General features: G+C 42.5%; 1 protein-coding gene across 1 annotated transcript; it reads right to left on the reverse strand.

Moving 5' to 3' along the window:
• Positions 1-163: 163 nt before the first annotated feature.
• On the reverse strand, positions 164-10881 carry LOC137183262 (netrin-4-like). The gene is made up of 10 exons (XM_067590180.1): positions 10509-10881; positions 9750-10309; positions 6056-6328; positions 4987-5113; positions 4565-4753; positions 3536-3743; positions 3277-3389; positions 3075-3143; positions 2058-2231; positions 164-1629 (listed from the first exon to the last, which is right to left on the reverse strand). Exons 1-10 carry the CDS (start codon positions 10567-10569, stop codon positions 1487-1489), a joined length of 1917 nt encoding a protein of 638 aa, XP_067446281.1. The 5' UTR covers positions 10570-10881; the 3' UTR covers positions 164-1486.
• Positions 10882-11492: the final 611 nt, after the last annotated feature.

Raw genomic sequence — 11492 nt, forward strand, 5'->3', positions numbered from 1 at the left:
ACTTTTCCCAGAAACATGAAGAATAAGCACACTGACGCGTGGTTTATACAGCTTAGATGCAAAAAAAGAAAAACATATCGTACACAGAAATAGCATTACAAATATCACATTGATGGCAGAAGTACATTAATGTACCTTAAATCACCATTTTGTCCTTCATGAGAAAAAATCCAGCCCATTTTTTCTTATTTTGGTAAAGTCTTTGTGACAAGGACATGGGCGGTGATGTCATGGCTGAGGAATGCATCATGTCTCCTCGCAGAGTTTATCCTTTTCCTTGGAGACAGCAGACCAGGCCTATTCTTAACTGGACCTGGCTCAAAAACAGCCTGTGGACTATACTGTGATGTCAATGAATACCCAGGCTTTTAATACATATTTATTTTAGGGCAGCAGGAGTCACAGGCCAAAAAGAGACATGTGTTAGGAGTGTGTGTGCTTGCTTTCTCTCACACACATACACACACACACACTGGCTCCCACAGGGTCGGAGAGGCCTTATCAAGTGCATCCTCATATGGAGCTGCAGAAGGTCTTACCGGGACAGCAGAAAATCCTCACAGAATCAAGTCTGACTTAAGGATCCTGACAAAGATCCACTCATGTAACTGAACCAGCTGTAAGAGCAAACTCAATCACGACTGTTTTAGCCAGTTGCGTGTACTGCAGACCAAAGAGGGTGGAGCAGAGTGAGTTCTGCTCTTGTCAGACAGCAGGCGGGCGAGTGTGCAGGAGCAGAGCAGAGCTGTTCAGATTAAGCCGCCTCCTTTAATGTTTTTTTCATCCTCTTCCCTCATCGAGGAGTTACTTGTTCTGACCTGCACAGTCCCAGACTCCCTTGCCAAGGACATCAAGCATATGCACACACACACACATTCAGACACATTCTGATGTTGACTCATTCATGATTTATCACCAATATCTGTGAGACAAAAAGGATGATTCGGGCTGTGTCTTTGTAAGACTTCAAAGTAAACAGCTTACAATGAAATAGATACAGTAGGACATGTCTGTGTTTTGGCTCATCAACTGACAGCAACTTTGGCCAGGGAATAAAGTATAATGGAGTATTTACCTGCATACCTTATTGTCTTATAAATAACCGGGAAAGAATTATGATGTGAGGCGTATCGTAACACAGGAATGAATCATCAACTTTGTCTTTGTCTGGATGAAAGTCTTTATGGCATGCTTTGCTCTCTTTGATCCTTAAATGACTGTAGTCTAGCAGGGTATCTGCTTACAGTATCTGCTTATTTCTACCACAAGTTAACAACAACGACAGCCTTGTAGTTTTTGGGGCCGAGGACTCCACTGTGGAAACAGAAGAAACAGTGAAATCCGTGTAGTAGGCACTGGTTTTGCATTCACTTTAGTGTCCGAGCAATCCCTAATTCAGTGTCCCCTCTGTTCATCCAACAAATCATCTGTATGTCACAGATGATCATCCATCTTTCCATCCCTCTGTCTTCTGCAGTTCGTTGCCCTACCAGTGGCCACATTCTTTCCTGAGGATGTGGAGGATTTTGCGTCCCAGGCTCGACTTCCATGGTTTAACAAGGCTTTTGGTGTTCACCATTAGTCGGCCAGTCTTCCAGTCCTCATGTCCAGCCACTATATATTCAGATCCTGGAGAGGAGAAGAGAGAGCAAAGTATAAGCTTTACTGCATTTAAACTTTAAGGGAATTTTACTAAAATGCACAGAACAGGAGAAAAATCACTGTGGGAAGCACCTTATGTAAAAAGACACTATTATATAACTCTCTTACTGTGCTGCTATGACTGGTTTGGATGAATGTTGCCAGAAATTATTATTGTGAAATGTTAGAAGTGAAATGGTCTCATAAAAGAGCAGCGGTTATAATCTTTATACTGTAAAAGTCCAATCTAAATGAGTGATGCTAGGATGTTGGCGCCCACTCAAAACCTCCATGAGCAGCGACAAAGATCTTCTATTCAGCACAAAGCTGGCAGATTGTCCACTCAAGAGTTGACTAATTATAAGCTTCTGCATTGTGAGCAATAAAGTTTCTCATTGGAGCTGGCAGCAGCTGACCTGGGTTGAGGATGGGACAGGTACAGCCTTTGATGGTCCAGGACTCGGGGTAAAGGGTGACACTTCCTCTATGGATCTTCATCTGAGGGTTCTGGTGCAAGACCTTCTTGACCTTGACCTCCACCTCTGCATGGGAGCCTTTATCATGAGCTGACATCACCCTCACTACCAGCACTGAGAGAGCAAAACAAACAGTGATTAAACAAATCAGTTACAATTCAACTACAAAATACAGTGCTGATTTTCCACTTCTCAGACTTTTGATATTTTGCACCACAGACCCTTTTTAAATGCATTTTTAAGGTTAAATGGGAACCAATTTTACAAGTTAAAATCAGTTTAATCATGAGGATGACTACCAAGCCTGTGAAACAATTTTATAATGCCTTCTGTGGTTCTGAAGGGGAGCTTTCTGAAGTTTGAGAAAATAAACCCAATGATGTCATCTGGGTTAAGGCTTGGTTATGTTTGAAGTGAGCAAGTTCGTATGTTCATACCACATCTGAGGGCAAAAGTCTTTATAGCTATTACGAACGGCCACATTTGAAGGCCGAGGGAGATGCGAGATTGGAATAATGGTGTACACTTTCAGGCGCTCTCTGACGGATGCAGTTGTGTGAAGAATGAAAATAGAGAGATTGAGAAAGAAGTTTAAATCCTTCCTATATTTGTACCTCCGCACAGACGGCCAATCGCTGTGTGAAGTGGGTGTGCTAGTCGGATTGTCAGCTTCGTAAAGTTATAAAAATGTCACACACATCCTTGCAGGAAACTGTGGGAGGAGGGGGTTCCAGACACTGTTCCGTGATCTGACAAAAGCTGTGTCACATATAAACTTTCTTTCTGATTTGGCCTGAGACTTTAGATTTTTAACAGAAAGCCTGTGTATTAGACTCAGCATGTGGACTTTGAAAGACACTCTCTGCTGTATCGATGTGACCATTTTTATCTTTCTGTTTGTTCTGTTCTATTTGTCTTTTAACTGCTATTTAATTCCCTATGAGAAATAGCACTTACCATAGTCATACTCTGCAGCACAAAAGAGTTTAGGGCTGCCAAGGGTCCCTTCCACACATTCACATTTCTCTGGGAAAATAATGAGATTTATAAAAATCACACAATCATGATGTATACATTTCTAGATTAAAACAGCTACACTTTATCTATGTGGGTTGATGAGTGTGCTGTGAATTAAAGTGTGATATGACTTGTGACTCACCAGAGTGGTGCAGTGCAGAGAAAAGCTCCTCTGCCCTAAAGAGTGCCGTCTCACTATTATTGCTGCTGTGTCCCATGTGGCCAGTGGCTGTATAGAAGACCTCCACATCTGAGCTGTGCCGCAGAGGTAAAAACCAGTCAGAGGCAGGGCTCCACTCAGTGTTAACAATCCAGAATGCACTCTACCTTTACACCATACATCACTGTGGTGATCACTGGTACAGTTACATATGGATATAGTAATAAATCTTGGCTCTCACCCAGAAATGCAGTCACCGGTGTAAGGGTCACAGTCCCCTGTACAGTCACATGGACGGCAGCCGTATTCACCAAGTCCCCAGTATCCCATCATGCAGCCGTCACAGCGGGGGCCTCCTACACCAGGCTTACAAGTGCACTCCCCACTGCTAGGGTTACAGAGAGAGCTACCACTTGAGAGGACGGAGCCTACAGGGTGGCAAGAACAGGCTGCGGAGGAGAGGAGTGACACAACAAGAGCGTTAACATGTCTGTAGGTCAAAAGACACGTCTTCTTTCCTGGCACAGACCTACAAGCACTCAGTATACATTATGAGCATTCATGTGCGCAAAGGACAAATACACTTGTAGAGGCACAAACAAATATATTTGGAGTGTACACAGTGAACTTCCATGGCAGCATGAAAGTTAAACAAGCCAGGAGTATGTACTCAACATGTTTTTAGCAGCTGCAGCAACAACAAACAGTAAATCACTCCCTCTCTACGCTGTCAGACTCACTGCCGGATGGTCCCTTGTGATGACAGATTGATTTTTGTTACAGATTTGTTTCATCTGTTTCCAAAAACGGCATGTTTGTTCTTAAAAATGCTGCAGTGTGCCTGGTGGGGGGAAAGGGCAAGAATGGGAAAAATGTGCTCGCATGGACCATGGGAAATTCCTCCATTGTTTGCAATTACAGTCACATTCCAACACAGTAAGGTCTTCGTCATTCCTGCTAAGGAGTCATCTAAGTATCTCATCACAGGGAGAAAAGTGACTAAGAGAGGTGCAGAGGAAATACCCTTATCAAAGAGATCAATCTGATTTACATAATAGGGAGGGTCAAAAGCAAACTAAAGTCTGCATTACTGCCCTTCAAATATCAAAGGCTGCAGCTCTTTTTTTCTCTTGTTATATGCTTGTGAATCCAAACTACAGTTTGAATTGAATTGAATTAATTGGACTTCTCAGTTGGCTCTCATCCAGACAGTGTTATGGTTTACGGTAAAAGCTACACTCTAAAGGAAATACAGTATCTAGGGCCTTACGTTTACAGGAGTCGGGTGCAGTTTTTGGACGACTGGGATCTCTGAAGAAGCCCTTCTTACAGTTCTGGCAGTAACGGCCCTCTGTGTTGTGGCGGCAGTCGTCACACACACCTCCACTCCGCCGTCCTGATGCGAGCCACAATCCACGATTGAAGTGACAGCTCTTGGCATGACCGTTACACTTGCACTCTGTTTGGACATTGTAAGAAATGTTGAAATGTATTCCTCAGCTCATCTGAATATTCAAAGCTCTGATGATAGCTTTTAGTAGCTGACACACAAAAAAAGGAACTGCTCTGTTATTCATCACATATCAGCATCTCAAAGGTTACATGTGATTTATGACACTAAATTCATTTTAGAGAAAGGGCTACATGCTGTGTGTCCTACTCTGCATTTGACTCTCCTGCCCCATCACTCACTCTGGCACTCATGCGGTGTCCCTATGATGCCATTGGCAGCCTGCCAGGGTTGGTCGTTGTAGAGTGGTGCACAGCGCTCGCAGTGGTCACCAGCTGTGTTGTGTCTGCAAACACACTTGCCATGGACCTGCCAGGCAAATATAACAGGAAGACAAAGGGCCTTTATTTGGCATTTTATTGCATCTGTAAGCATCTTTTAATTGTTGACTGATTTTTTTCAGGAACATTGCTTAGAGAAAAGTGAGAAAGTGTTAGCAAGCACTGCAACATATTGTATATTGTATTGTGCTGTACTGTACTGACTTGAATTGTTCTGAGATATACATCACCCTGGGTGGGTTGGATGGTTACAACACCTGTCATCATAGAGCCCATAAGCCTAGTGGTACATATATGACTGTGGTAACCAATGTTACTTGACAAAGATAAAACTGGGATCAAATAATTTGTCTATTTAAATAATTTTGTGGTTTGAAGTCAGTATGCAGACGTTTTTCATCAAAGCTGATTTCCAGGAGCCTTGCACCTACTACATGTGATGTGTGTGTAACTGTGCTCCACGTATTGCAACATACTAACATCTATATGCACAATCACAGTGGTTACACACTGTGCAGCTTACAGTATTATAGCATGTGTAACACGTCTACACCACCCTGAGGCCATGTTGGAATAAAACCAGTGCTTCTATTCTCCATTTACAGTAAAGAGAATAACATGACAGAGACTATGGGTTGTTAAAGCATTAGGCTGAATACCATAATTAAGGTTTCCACATCCTTAAATCCTTGTAATGGTAGGTAAAGCTGTGGCCTAATATCCAGTCTTCACTGCAGCCCTCAGTTTCAGCAGCACATACCAGCAAACAGCTGAGTAACAAGGGAGTGGTGGGAACACAAACCCAAACCCTCTGCTCTCAATCTCAACACATGCACATGAAAAGACTGGAGACAAACAGAAGGTATTGATCTAGTGTGACAAAACAAATTTTTAGAACAGTACAAATTGTTCAAGCAGTTTTCCTTCGTGCATCTGCAAGCTGTACACTCACGAAATACAAATCACTCACCATGTTACTGGTCCTCTGCTGGCTGGGATTGTAGCCCTTTGCTGGTACACAGTGGTCAGCATGTCCATTGCAAAGGCAACTGCCTTTGACAATAAAATCATAGATGGCATAGTGGTCTGTGGGCAGAACATCAGCACCTGGATGTTTGGCCTGGCAGGGACACGGCTGGCGCTGCAGCAGACGGACTCTCAAGTTGGTGATCATGAGCTGGTCCTGAGCAGCCGGTCCATAGGGATCCACAGAGTGCCAGGGCGATAAGGCTCGATAGATCACCTTTAAGATTGAAGGAGAGGAAACATATAAGAAAATCTCTCAAAACCTGTGTAGTTTCACTTGAGAGTTTCTGTAATAGGTGAAAAAAAAGTGATCTTTAGAGACACTGACAGCATGACGAAAACACAAATTATGTCAGTTTCTCTTTTTTCTTGGCCTGCCAAATAAAAGACAGGCATCAATGTGTTTCGACTTTCATGCTCTTCAAATAGCTGCTATTCTGGGAAAATTAGAACCATTCCAATGTAAACGTGGACAAATGGTTCTTGCTCTCACTTTCTTCAACTGTGCAGTTTAGTTGAATGTTGATCTTTCAGATAAAATCTCAGTCTGTCTATGAAACTGTACACAGGTGTTAAAAAAAATGCTCATTACTCTTTATCATAACATCAGAAATAAAAAGTGTTGGACACACAGTAAGCATGTGAAAGGATTTTTATGGAAATACCATTGAAAGCAGGAAGTTAATAAATTCTAGATACCAAAAAAAAAACTTGACAAAACATTATTCCAAACCATTTTATCTTTATTTTCAATCAAAATCTTATAGCAGTTCTGTGTCTTACTGCTGGTAACACTTTACTTTAAGGGCCCCTATTTAGCATTTGTAAGCAGTATTATAACATTTCATAAATGGTTTAAAACATTATAATGTTGCAGATATAAGGGTAAACCTTTTCTTAAATCCTTTGCACCCTGAATCACATGGTGGATGCATAACAAGGTACTTATAGAAATTGCCAAAAGGACAGACCTGCAGAGGGTCAAAGCCATCAAACACAGTTGTCAATTTCCAAACGGAAGGAGATAAGGCTCCTGGGGCAAGAACAACTGTCAAAAACCCGCTTTCTATTTTGCATTAGGCTTCTGACTGGGAGAAGCAAATGGACCTGATGAAGAGACTTGTCTTTCCAGAAGAGATGGAAGTTACCTCACACCGACAGGCTAGCTGTCTCTCACCAACTGAAGAAAGTACGAGGATTTGATCAATGAGGCTCTTGTCAAAGGATGGTACGCAGCCTTATTCCCCATTGAAGTTGTCTACGGCAGTTTCCCAGCAACATCAGTGCGCTATTTCTTACAGAAGATCGGTTTGGAACCCAACAACTAAAGAAAGCCACTGGGGAGACAGCCATGGCAGCTGAGACCAGCTCAAGATGGTTGTGGTTGATGACAGCCTGCAGTTGGAACCCTTCTGCAGGTGAAAGTTAATTTAGTCTTCGCTGAACCACTCAGGCAAGGCATACAGGCTAAAGGGGGGAAACGCTTGTGACCCTGAGATTCCTGCTGAAGATGTAGAAGGGTTCCCAACAATGGGAATGTTCTGACCACCCTGCTACCAAGGAATACCATCAAGAGGAGTAACATGCATCACCATATCTTAAGTAGCTCCTGCAGTTTCTGCTTGGAGCAAATTTTTGATATTTTTTACACCTATAACGCTTTAGATTACAGGCCACAACATACAGCCTAATTTTTCCCTATTTGCAGTGTAATTTTTTATGGTGTACCAGTAAAGTATGTACTGATACATACATGTAGGTACAAGGGAACAATCATATAAGTTCTCTAGAAAAGGAACCCATTATTCAAAAAGTACCTACAGTATAAATTCTTTGTAAGTTCCCAGATTTTGACCCCCTTATTCCCCAACTTTAGTACGTACTGTACTGGTGCAGAAAGTTACACTGCAAATTGAGAGTAATTAGGCTGTAAATTGCAGGCCGTAATGTAAAGTGTTTTATTTATGGATTTGTGAACAACTATACTGCCACGATATTTATTTAAGAGCCAAAAGAACATTTAACCTTTTGTGAAGCAAAAAAAGGTTTTTACCTTACATTTTAACTTTATGGTCTACAATCCACGCTCAGTATGTCTTACGTTGTCTGTTTTAGTCTACATAAGTGAGAATTGTTACTGTGTCATATTAATGCGTCATGTACTGTGGCACCATGTGTTTAGTAAGTATTGTACAGATGTCAACAACAAGAAGATTTACTGTATAATTGACACATATAATGATTCTCTTTTACAATAAGAAAAAGTTGAGCTGTGGTGAATATATACATACTTTAGCTCATTACAGAAAGCGCAAGGTTTAAACAAGTATATAATGTCTGTAACATTATCACTGAAACCTCCTACAATTTCACACATTTAGGGGACTTCTTTGACTGTTGTGCAACAGAGACACTGATTATGAAGAGTGAGGGGCTTACACAAGAGAGCCGACACACTGAAGACACATACTTGTTGCAGATACACTGCAATTATGAGATCAGTCAAAGCCATATATTCATCCAAACATTCAACCAGAACCTCCCAATGTGGGCTGAGGCACTTTGGAGGAAAAACAAACCTTAACTGGCCAGTGAGAGTCTCTCTCTCTCTCTCTCTCCATATGTGTGAATGAACGACCCGCTCATGAATAAACCATAGCTGATTATCAGAGGGAAAAGTGAACATTGATATTCTACCCATATGTATGTGTCAAAGCAGTTTGTGGCTTAGAAGGTTGGCCTAACAAAAAAGGTCTGCCACAGCCCATCAGAACAGATCAGTTTACAAAGCTTGGTCAACTGTTTGTTCAGTGGTTTCTGTGATATCAGCTTAGTGACAGCATACTCGTGCCAATAAATAGACAACAAGAGAGAAGCAGATGGCGTGTGTTATTGCTGTGAAGTGCTGGGGGATGTCTGGCAGGATGTTTTGATGTGGTCACTCTCAGATCTCTGAAATAAAATAACACTCCAATATTGAAAATATGCCTCTGTCCTTCAAAGCTTTCTCTTGGCTACAGCATCCTCCTCATTCCTTTTTGCTGATGCGTTTAAAGGAGTAATCCAGTGATTTTGTATCTCACTTTCATAGAGTGGCAGCACTTGTGAGAGACAAATTTTTAAAACAAGGCTGGAAATACATGAAAATACTGTTGTCGCTTTATTTCACAGGCTGAGTATGACTGTGTGATGAGTAAACCAATTTTGATGTGTGGAAAGTGATGGAGTGCACCTTTAAAAGGTTCATATCAGGTGCAGTGTCTATAGATTTTCTGTTTGCACAATTTTTGCAGTCAATTTTCCAAAGTTAGAAGGTGTTTATTCTTTTAACAATTATTGTTAAGCTCACACATTTTGTGTGGAAAAAACATTCACATAGCTGTCAGGACTACAGAGCAAGTGGTCAAAATTGTGCTTGAAATGTTATTGGACTTTTTGTGGTATTTTGGGGGGGTTGAGGGAGTTAAAATATGTAAAAAAGATAGACTTTTTTGCTGAAAATGTAGTACTGGGAATGTCAGTGGTGCACAGTATAGATAGGACAAAATCCTGCAGGCTCATTAATAGTTAAATTTGCCTGAAGAGTTGTCAAGCAAACATATTTTCACACTCACGGATCTGCTGCACAAAACACTCACCTCTCCTCTTGTACAAGGAAAAGCTCCGGAATACTTGGAAGAGCAAGTTGCCCCACTCTCCCCGGCTGGTGGTGACCCCTCTGCCAGGCCAAACGCCTCCTCACAGTCCCTGGCAAAATACCTGAGGGTCTTCCACGTGTGTCCGTGGTCCTGAGAGCGCTCCAACACCATGGCAGCGGGCCGGGGGGAGCGGAACACCAGGATGAGATGGGTGAAGAGGAACTCAGATTCCAGGTCCAGCTGGAGCGTCTCCTCCTTCACCCCCTCCGCAGACTGCCACCACGTCTCGGGGTAGCGGAAAGAGGAGTCGCTCATGGCAGAGGGAGGGTGCGCCTGGCTGGGGATGGCAGCGTTGCACTTGCTGCATTTTGCTGCCGAGCAGGACTCCCTGCTGCGGGGGGCTGAAGTCTGCTTATAGGAGCAGTAGGGCTCGGAGACGTTGGAGCCGCAGACCGACTGGGTGGTGAGCACTCTGCCCTGTGCCAGGTTACCCATGCGAGGGTTGCAGGCTCGTCCGGAGCAGCGGTTATCCACAGCTGGACTTTTGGGTTTAGACGTTTCTGGTGGGAAAAGGGTGCGTTTATTTTAATATAATATGTTAAGAGGTGAAAGAAGACATACAGATGAAAAACATTTACATATAAAGGTAGGATAGATAAGTGTTTCCCAACAGCTCTATATCCAGTGCAAGCTTTTAAAAAATGTATACACATCTTCAAAACGCGTGCGTAAAAGTCTCAGTCACCGTTTCAAACTCACCGGTCAAAAGAGGAGAGGATGCGCACACCGGGATAATGACAAGTAAAGTCCAGAGTCTCATCCTGAGGTTGTTACTTCAAAGTTAAGTCATCTGTCGTAAATTCTTTAAATGCAAGAACGCGCCTTCAACAGCTTGATCCAAGGATGATTGTTAATAATCCAGCGTGTCCCTTTTCCGATTAAAAATAAACTACTTTACAAACTGTTACGAAGCAGAAATTAAGAAACACAACAGTATTGAATTTAAGCTGATTTCTGTCTGTCATGGTGTAGAAATGCCTCGTTGGACTTAATTTGTATAAAATGGAAGCTCTGAATGCGCTCATTATCCTCAAATTATTCCATCCCATGCACTTCAGGGTTCAACTTTGTTGTGGAGGGTTCATTGACATTTGGGAATATGAAGAGGTTAGCACCGCCCTCTTCTGGTCTTTTCCCAGACCCCTCCCACTCCAATTCCTAAAATCAGACTTTTCCAAATAAGCAATAATATCAAGACCATTTCTGGACATTTTGACATGCGTTTATGGAGGGATGTTATCAGAAAAGGATGATTAAGATGATTACAATAATGATTCCATGTTTCTCATATTTTCTCATCATAAATGGAAACATAGGACCAATTTTGTTAACCAATAGATAGATATTTGACCTTGGAGCAGCTTTAACATCTTACTCCACATTCCTAAATGAGCACAGATAATGAAAATAGCACTGTTGATGGTCTAACACAATAAATAAGACTTTTAGATCACCTCCACAAACCACCCGGACACTCGAGCGCTGACCAACAAGTGTGTCATTGGGTTGCATTCCTGCCACATATCACCACTTATTTCTAACTGCCACTCATTAACCATGCTTTACCTGCCTCGTCAGACAGACAACAGCCCTGGACCTGAGGGATCGCACAACCCTTGACCCCACTAATCATCCAGTTGCATGCCCCCCCCACCCCCCCCCCCCCCCCCCCCCCCCCACCCC

Source organism: Thunnus thynnus, chromosome 5 (genome assembly GCF_963924715.1).
Source record: "Thunnus thynnus chromosome 5, fThuThy2.1, whole genome shotgun sequence".
NCBI classification, from domain to species: Eukaryota; Metazoa; Chordata; class Actinopteri; order Scombriformes; family Scombridae; genus Thunnus; species Thunnus thynnus.

Excerpts from the sequence above, each read along its gene's own strand:
- LOC137183262 (XM_067590180.1), bottom strand. The coding sequence starts at position 10,569 with ATGAGACTCTGGACTTTACTTGTCATTATCCCGGTGTGCGCATCCTCT. Across the intron at positions 4,754-4,986 it reads GACACCGCATGAGTGCCAGA|AGTGCAAGTGTAACGGTCAT; the intron begins GTGAGTGATGGG and ends ATGTCCAAACAG. Across the intron at positions 3,744-4,564 it reads TGCACCCGACTCCTGTAAAC|CCTGTTCTTGCCACCCTGTA; the intron begins GTAAGGCCCTAG and ends TCTCCTCCGCAG.